The sequence below is a fragment of the Salvia miltiorrhiza genome, chromosome 1 (assembly GCF_028751815.1).
Source record: "Salvia miltiorrhiza cultivar Shanhuang (shh) chromosome 1, IMPLAD_Smil_shh, whole genome shotgun sequence".
Taxonomy (NCBI): Eukaryota; Viridiplantae; Streptophyta; class Magnoliopsida; order Lamiales; family Lamiaceae; genus Salvia; species Salvia miltiorrhiza.
In genome coordinates this window covers 51,846,893-51,856,427 of record NC_080387.1, presented here as the reverse complement: position 1 = coordinate 51,856,427, position 9,535 = coordinate 51,846,893, and the positions used below count along the sequence as shown (strand labels likewise).

Here is a 9,535-nt window from a genome sequence, read left to right as displayed (position 1 = left end):
AAGAAGTTAAAAGAGATTTGTCATAATCTCCCAAAACTTTCAATACCACAAGATGAGGATGACCTTGTCCTCTATACAGACGCGAGTGATTTCTGGTGGGCAGCAGTGCTTACAAAGATCACCCCCTATGGAGAAGAACCTTGCAGATACTGTAGCGGTCTCTTTTCCGATGACGAAGCTGTGCGATGGCACATCAATGAAAAGGAATTCTTTGCAGTGCGAAAGGCGTTTAAAAAATGGCCGCTTTTCTTACTTGCTAAGAAATTTGTTTTGAAAGTAGATAACACTAACGTTAAAGCTTTCTTAACAAAAAAGATTGAATCTAAGCCTGAAAAATCTAGATTGCTTAGATGGCAAGCCGAATGTCAATAATATGATTATGATATTGTCGTTTTGAAATCTGATCAGAATGTTCTTGCAGATTTCCTTACAAGGGATGGAGCTCCCTGAAGTGGAGGCCATCGAGGCAATACAGGGGCAGCTCTTTGCAAGTCTAGAGCTGCTACAACAAGAATGGGAGAAGTGTGTACTACACACTAAACAAGCTGGAAAGATACAAGCGGCTGACGAAGCCCAAGTATCCAACCAAATCGATGATTGCTTCATGAAGATGTTCAATCTTCAGGAGGTACTCAGCAAGCCGCTCTTGCGCGTTGTCCGTGAAAATCGGGCTAAAGCAATGCTTTCCGTACAGGGCGGATTACCTGTAGCAGGGGATTCAAGTACCCCTAGCACAAGTCCTGAGAGAATGGCTTCACAGCCGGACGCTCAAGGAAAAGATGTTGTTAAGGGGTCACACCCTGAATCAACATGTCAACCCTCCACCTCTGGGGTAAAAGAGGGAGAGATCAATCTTAGGCCGATGACTGGCCAACTTAAGGTTGATACTAATTTTGTTGATATTTCTCCTTCTTGGCAGATTTATCAAAACAGATGGGAGAAACTCATTACGAGAAAGGGCATTAATCCGGGAAATTGCCGGGTTGATGTTGCAGGGAGATACCCTAGGATCTGGACAACTCCAGGAGCTAATCCAGACCACATCAAGGAATGGTATGAGTTTGGGGCTTTGGCCTCAGTTTATACCACTGCTCCAGCCTTCAACGAAATCAAGGGTCTACCCAAGTGGATCCAGAGAACAGTGTTTGAAGCCTGGGAGAACAACGAGTCCCTTAAACGGGGAGACGTTCTGGAACTGTACTTCTTCAGCGCAGCACCAGAACCTGTCGGAAAAGGAGTCTATGAAGCTTTTCATTTTATTAAGCTTCGAAGACCAGATACAGGAGCCTTGAACCGGATCAAAGTTCCTGATTTTCAAGTCCCAATCGCCTCAACATTTACGGAGGATCAAATCTCCACGAGACGAGCATGGGGTCTTTGGGTCTGTCTCACAGAGATGGACAAAATGAAGTCCAGGTTTAAATTCTTTCAGAGTTCAGATCTGGGAACGTTCCTGGTCAACACAATGACAGGAACAACAACTGAGTTTGCCGAAAAATCTTTCGAGAAGAAGAGGCAAACGATTTGGGACAACAAGATGGCGGGGAGCAAAGAGACTCGTCGCAAATTCTGCAACATGGCTCATTCGGGCCAGTGGATCGAGAGAATCTGCGATCAATGTTCGACGCAGAAGGAACCAGAATTCGGCAAAGGTTTCTTCCCGAAACCAGACAGAAGGAGGTTCCGGTCTGATGAACACGACAAGCATCAGACTCCAAAGGGGAGGACCCCTCGGGCACCAAAAAAGTAAGGTGGCCGACAGAGAAGAGTGAATCATGTGATTCACAGCAAGGATCGCACCCACAAAAGAAACGACAAAAGTGGGTGGAATGACAGGAGGACCACTCAGCGTTCCAGGACAAATGTGAGTGGAAAGAAAGCAGCCGGCCCTACCAGCATTATCACAAAGCGATAAAGGAAAGGCCCAGCACATGTGACAACACCAACAAGTGACGGCAATAATAGCCAACAAAAGAAGGTGGCTGTCAATTTCAAGCAAGCTGGCCACGAAGATAGCATCCGAGGCCAACTACCAAGCAATAATAGAGGGAATCAGACCTCTATAAAACCACAAGTGCTGGAGAGAAGAAGATATCGGGAAAAATCACAACACTTTCACACACACAACTTCCTCTCTCTAGAAATTATCTTTGTAATTTTATTTTCAAAGTCTTTTCGTTTTAGTTTCTTTTATTTTATGTACACAAGTATTAGCTACTATGAGTAGCTAAAACAAGTTGTCTCCTCCCTTGGGGAATATTTTATGAAATAAATTAATTATTATATAAATCCTCTATAAACGCTTAGTTTTTGTCCAACTATTCCGGGTTGAGTAAAAATATTTTCTTTATTTTCCAACAAAGTATTTAGTCGGCACTTAGTGAAGGAGAAGGGTTGCAACCATCTCTTGCGAGTGTGTGGTTGGTGCGTGCCGGGTGGGCAGACGAGCCGTAAAAAGCAACAAGACCGACTCCTGAAGAAGACCAGTCGACAAAGGTATAATGTTGGTTAAATTTAAGATTTATTTCGAAGTGTTACGGAAGCATGTTGGGCCTGATTAATTGTTAAACTGTTTTAAAATCATTATATGGGTATTCTGTCTTGCTTTAATTGTTATGGGGTTATTCTGTAATTTTGATTATGTTTGGGGTAGTTTTAGAATTTTTCAGAAATTCTTATGGGAGAAATCAGAAAAATAATAAAAGTGGTGTATTATGGAGCAAAAACTAAAGGTGATGTTATATTCTAGAAAATTGGGAAAGTTGATGTATTTATTGGCCAATACTCCTATATAATAGTGGGCTTGCCTGGCCTCGATATTATATAAAATAAGAAATTGCAACAACACAAAATTACAAGAAATAGAAATACAAAAACATTAAACAAAGCATTGAGGAATCCCGTACTGGAAAAGGATGGATACGTACAATATTAAACAACACTTTTGTGGAAATGATTTTATTAGAATAAAGATAAAGAAGAGGCTGGGAGCGGCTCAACTGATGTGACGGTAAAGTAGAAGTTGTAACAATTGACGCCAGTGTAAACACCATCACTCACCTCAGTATAAGTAGTGTGGCCGTCAGTGGAGCTCTTGTCTGCCTGAGTGTAAGAAAACGGAATATTGCAGGTGCCCTTGGTTCCCACGTATTCAACCGTAACCGTGCTCCTCCCAGGCACAGGAACTGTACCAGAAGCCGTAACTGATGTTGAAGTTTTGGTTTCAGTGCTCCACTCGAACGTCGCAGTTGCCGAATAATTGACTGTAATCGTTGCTTTCTCGATGAGGGGAACGCCAGCTTCGATAGAGGCGGAAACACCCGCCGTCAGCGAGAAGCCACCGGTAAAAGTGGAAGTTTTCTCGTCTGTGTACGTAATCGAGACTGACATAGAAGCCTCCTCTTCGGCTTCGTTGGTCAGCTGAGACGTCCCCCCCAGGTAAGGCTGCTCGTTGAAGATACGGCCATACTCCATCTGGTACTTGACGTTGGTCATCTTCCTATCCAACACTAGTTCTTGCACCTGCAATATTAATAGTGTTGTTAATTAATCAGCACATGATCATCAGGTGATATTTGATTGGATTCGATAATTAGTATTTAAATATAAATTATACTAACATTCAGACTCCCCTAACCTGCATTATTGCCTGCTTTGTGATAGTGGGAGCCGACGCGCTCAGACAATCCAGGTACACATCATTAGAGAGATGCCGGCAGAATTGTTTGTTATAAATGCTGCGGAGCGCGATTGAGTTTTCGTCCATTTTGACCGGCCAGAACTGATTCCCCTGACTTACAGGATCGACCTCTATCAAATCGTTATTGTCTTGTGCCCAGTACCAATATTGTTCATCAGCCACACCCCATTTTATTCGGACATTTCCGTCCGGGCTCTGCTCGACCACGTAGATCGAAGCTTCGGCGTTTGGATCGTCATACGTAAAGTTTAATATGGCGATCATAGTTCCGAGATACTTTCCGTTATCCCCTTTGAACGCCACACGCGGAGGCAGTTTCACTAGTGAATCCCAATCCACAAAAGTTAGGTAACCTTCATCACTTTTGACGTCTGATTTCAAGAAGAAATGCAAGGTTTTGCTATCTATCAACACACGCCCTCCGCTCTGAACGTGAATCAAGTAGAAGAAATCATCTACCTTGACTGCCTCGAACAGTGTACATGTTGGCTTCGTCGTGTCTTCATCGGGCTGGTCGGACTCCGCCACAATCAAGTTGCTGTTTGCCTTGAGCACCCAATATCTATTGGAGTAACCAAATCGCAGGCTGATGTATTTGTTGTCGCTCGTTGATCGCTCGGCCTCCATCTTCACGAGCGTGCTGAACACGTCGGCTTCACCCAGAACTACGGACCCACCACTGCCCTTTGCATCTGCCTTGAAGTATGCATGCCCTTTATCACTATATGGTTTTGATTTCATCACAATGAATCTTGGAATTGCGTCTGCCGCCAGAGTTGTCATATCTCCAATCTGAAAATGTAACACTCTCTTCTGTGATTATTTTTACAAAACAGGTCGAGAATAATATATGGTTGTTATAGAAAATAGTTTGGTAAACTAAGAGGGTGTTTGGCTAAGCTTATTTTAAGCTTATAAGATTTAATTTTTAAGTTTATAAGTTGTCAAAGTGTTTGGATAATTGAACTTATAAGCTAGAGAGAGAAAATATTTTTTTAGAGAGAGAAAATCGAAGAAAAATGAACTTGAATGATATATAATGAAAATAATAAATTATAGTTGAAAAATATTTGTAAAATGATTGTTGCATACGAAATTATAAAAAAATAAGTTGGGGTAGATGAACTTATTTTGCCAAACACTTTGGAGGAGCTTATAAGCTGTTTTGAGGAATTTATAAGCTCAGCCAAACACCCTCTAAATATACTTGCTTGCCGAAATGTCACAAGTGATATAAACGTGATGAGCCAATTCAGAGAAACGAAAACAAAGTAGAATAATTATATATGTATATATAGGGAGTGGTTCATCTGAATTTTCTATATATCAAACGTTAATATGAATTTGTTGTGAAAATGATGAATTCTAAAAATTGATTTTTTTTTTGTCACCTATATATGAGTTTCGAATCCTCAATCATGAATCCATTTAGCAAATATGAATCCTAAGCGTTCGAAATATATAATTATCTATTTATACAATATACATCTGGAATCTTTTGATAAACACTTTAATATTTAGTGTGTGTGTATATATATTAGGATCATTTATGATAAGATTACAACATTTTTTAAAAATACATATCATCTGAATCAAAAGATCGATAATAGCTAAACATTAATATCATAGCATTTGTTTTTTATACATATTTTTGGTATTCTAAAATTGCTGTATAATAACTTTATATCAATCAAGTCATATATTTTACGCTATCACACACAAAACTCAAGTACCAAATATTTTCCCAAAATGATTGTAAAACGTAAATTGTTTCAAGAAGAAATTTAAAAACATCTATACATTGGCATATATATATATAGGAATTGGTTCAATTGAGAAGCTCAAATGTGTTGAGAAGTTGAGAAGCAATGTAATAGATGAACATGTTAGTACATTTTGATGAACATGGTAATTAGACACTATATAAATAAATTCTTTGAACATACCAAATACAACTGACGAACATACGAATCTATTTAATTTATTAAAAAATACGTCACCGCCAATGATCGAACCCCAGATCAAACTCGTGTTCATAAAAACTAATTGGCATGTTCATCTATTAAATTGCTTCTCAACTTCTCAACACATTTGAGCTTCTCAATATAACCTAACCCTATATATATATATATATATATATATATATATATATATAGGGAAGGGATCAAAAAAGAAGGCTAAATGTAGAGAGAATGAAGAATGAATCCTAGCCCTTAGATTAATACAATCTAACCGTCCATATTAATCCTAATAGATATGTTCGAATTTTAGTTTAAGGTTATTAAAGTAATTTTCTTTTTTAATGTAACCGTCTTTGGTTTACTTAAGGTTGACCGAATCTTTTTATTTTTGGCTAGAGTTTTGAAGATATTCATGATTCATTTGTAATTGTTTATTTATTAAATTAATTTTACTACTTTATGTTTGAGTTTCGTTTTATTCAACCATGAAACTGAATTTAATAAAGTTTATAATTCCTACATTGTTGTTATCGCAGAAGATGGATGAAATTAGTTTTATTCATTTTTTTTATATACTTGTTTTTAGATTAGTATTGTCTTTCTTTAATTATTATTTCTTTAGATCTTATCTCAAAAATGAGTATTGTCTTTCTTTAATTATTCTTTTTTACAATCAAATTTGCCAAAATCTAAGAACACTATATAAAAAGACTCACGTCTTTAATAATATATGAAAATTGGATTTGTAGTGTAAAAATAAATAAATTAATTTACTATTTTAAATCCATCAACAGTATAATTAAATATTGGGACTATAAATTAAACGGTAACAATAACAGAGATATCATAAAATTCCTTCACATTAATTGAGTTGTTCATTATATTATGTTCGTCACCATATTATGGCCGAGCCTCTTACTCATCAAAAATTAATATATCTGAATAGATAAAATCTTCACCTAATTGATATCTATACTATATTAAAAAGGCAGTTTCCAATTGAAAATCAATTTCAAAATTGAATGGCAATTTTGTAGTTATAATAAAATTGAAGGTTTATGTTTTAACTATATTATTCTTTTTATTTTCCATTATTTTAACTTCTGATTTGTTGTTTTAATTTATTTCCAAAATTGTGAAATTCGATTAATTATAAAATATTCAATATGCATATCAAATTAAAGATCACGATAAGAGCTTTAATTTGATATATTTTATGTAAATATTTGATTTAAAATATACAAATTAAATTTGTTTAAATATTAAAATCTTATAAATTTCTCTCTCATCTCTCATGTTTTTTTTAAAAAAATATTTTTAATTCTTTTTTATTAGAATTTTTTATTTTTTAACTTTTTTTTTCTTTTCATAATATCAAAATTTATAATTGTAAATTATTTTATTTTTTAATATTAAATTCAAATATATTTAGTTTAATTTAAATTTTATTATATTCATGAGTATGATAATTAAATTAGTATTAATTTATATATAAATTTAAAAAATAAAAAATATTTTACCGTGCATTGCACGGGATGCAAATACTAGTTTTTATTAATCCATTAATTAATTACGCATGCAGAATTTAAGTCTTAAATAAAATTAGTAATTCATATTGCATTTTTGCGAATAATTATATTGTATTTAAATATTGTTCAAATAGTACCTAAATAAGAATTATATGTTTGCGAATAAAGATATTATTTTGTTGAATAACTTTCTTTGTGCGATAAACAATAATTATATTGTATTTGAATATTTTTCTAAATGTACCTAAATACGAATTATCTTTTTGCGAATAAGGATAGTAATTTGCTGAATAACTTTCTTAATACTATAAACAATAATTATATTTCATGGATGACATTTCATTAATTTTATTTATTTTTTAGATTAAATAATGGGCAATTGCGACATTATTTCATATTTTGTAACATATTCAGTAGATTGTTCATATTATTCGCACAACTAGAAAGTTTATTCAGTTTAATATGTTAAATTTTTCAGATCAGTTAAATGTTCATTCAACAGAGTCTCTATTTCATATTTTGTAACATATTCAGTACATTTTTCACTTTATTCGCAAACATTGAAAGTTTATTCACTAAAATTGTACTGAATAAATATATAAATTTAACAAATAAACTACAAGATATACTGAATAACACACAAACTAAGTGCATAATTCACTAAAATTATAGAAAATAATATTAAAAATTCATCGAATACCACTTTGTTATTATTCGAATAAGTAAAACAAGAAACTGAATAAATTAACTAATACAACGAATACAGTATAATGAATATGTCACTATAAGATGTCGAATAAAAATACAAATTTTCTGAATAAAAAATAAACATTATACAAATTCAATATTTCATATTAACCTAACACAATTCGAGCACAGAAACACCGCATATTGTAATGCAAGTATTCGGTATGGGATCATTGATTGGCGAAGACTCCTACTTTCTTCAACATCCTCTTCGATGTGCAAACTCTCACATACAAAGATATTAAGAAAACGAATTATTTTCGAACATAATCAATAAAATTAAGAACAGATCCACTAATACACTGAATATGTAACTGGATACATTCCAAAACTTTCAATCCCAAATTATTGAAAATCATTAACCTACATAAATCAATGTTCCGGTTATACGTATATATATTTCGTTTAATACATTTAAAATCCAACAAAAAAATTCAATCTGAATTTCGAAAACCATTATAAATCAAAAATCCTAATTCATGTTCGATTCAAAACCCCTAAAACCCAACCAAAAATTCGAATAAAAATTAGAAACATATCGCCTTACCTGTTCGATTTCAGCAGAACCGATGTCTTCGAGAAAGAACCCTAATTCGAAATCGCTGAGCAACAACAACGAAAAAACCAAAAGAAATAATAGATACATGGCAGAGAGACGAGGGATATGAAGGTGCTTGTGGTGAAGGCGGTGAGCCGAGGTGGCTGGCGGCTGCCATCTTCGCCTGGGCAAAAGGGCGGCAGTGCCCTGTGTGTGTGTGTGTGTGTGTAAATGTGTGTGCTGGTGTGTGTGGTAAATATGTGTATATTCTTCCATAACTTTCTTAAAAATAATTGAGTGCCGAGATTGACGGGATTTGGGTATTTGGGGGGTAATTACGTGGTGGTAAAAATACACATCTATCCTCCACTAATTAAAACCAATTTTTAAATGTTTATTCACGAAATAAAACTATAATCTAAGAATTTATCATAACCGTCCATTTCCACTTAATAGACAGCTGTTATTGATTCTTTATTCTCTAACTTAAGGGGATTCTCTATGGATCCCTACCCTATATATATATATATATATATATATATATATATATATAGTAGATAGGTAGAAACTATATTATATATTTGAACTATATATCTTCCTCAAAAAAAAAAAATATTTGAATTATATATCACTTAAAAGAAACACCGTCTAAGAAATTAATTAAGACTTACAAAAGAGCCGATCGATATTGAGTTGAAGAATTGATTTTGGTGTGTTGAGAAGGTGTTTTCTTTGACTCTATTTATAGATAAATTTGAGGGTCTAATCCTCTGTGTTTAATTGTGGCCGTTGTTTTAATTGAAACGTGAATTTAAAATCATGTCGTGTTAATGGAATGAATCATAGGAGGATCAAACAATATTATAGAAAAGCAAAGGAAAATGGGTAATGACAGAAAGTAGAAAGTAGAAATGTGTGGAGGACCTACGTATAGTATTAATTTAAGATATGCTGCATGTGGAAAACTTTGTACGGCCAAATATTTTGTCTCTCTTTACCGACTGAGTAGACAATTATGCCATACTTTTGTGTGTACATGTGGAAGACGTTGATATTTATG

General features: G+C 34.3%; 1 protein-coding gene across 1 annotated transcript; it reads right to left on the bottom strand.

Annotated features, from left to right (window-relative positions):
• Window positions 1-2,797: 2,797 nt before the first annotated feature.
• LOC130991929 (uncharacterized) lies at window positions 2,798-9,300 on the bottom strand. Its single transcript, XM_057916389.1, has 3 exons — window positions 9,147-9,300; window positions 3,638-4,492; window positions 2,798-3,522 (listed from the first exon to the last, which is right to left on the bottom strand). The coding sequence occupies exons 2-3, from the start codon at window positions 4,481-4,483 to the stop codon at window positions 2,962-2,964; spliced, it is 1,407 nt and encodes a 468-aa protein (XP_057772372.1). The 5' UTR covers window positions 4,484-4,492; window positions 9,147-9,300; the 3' UTR covers window positions 2,798-2,961.
• Window positions 9,301-9,535: the final 235 nt, after the last annotated feature.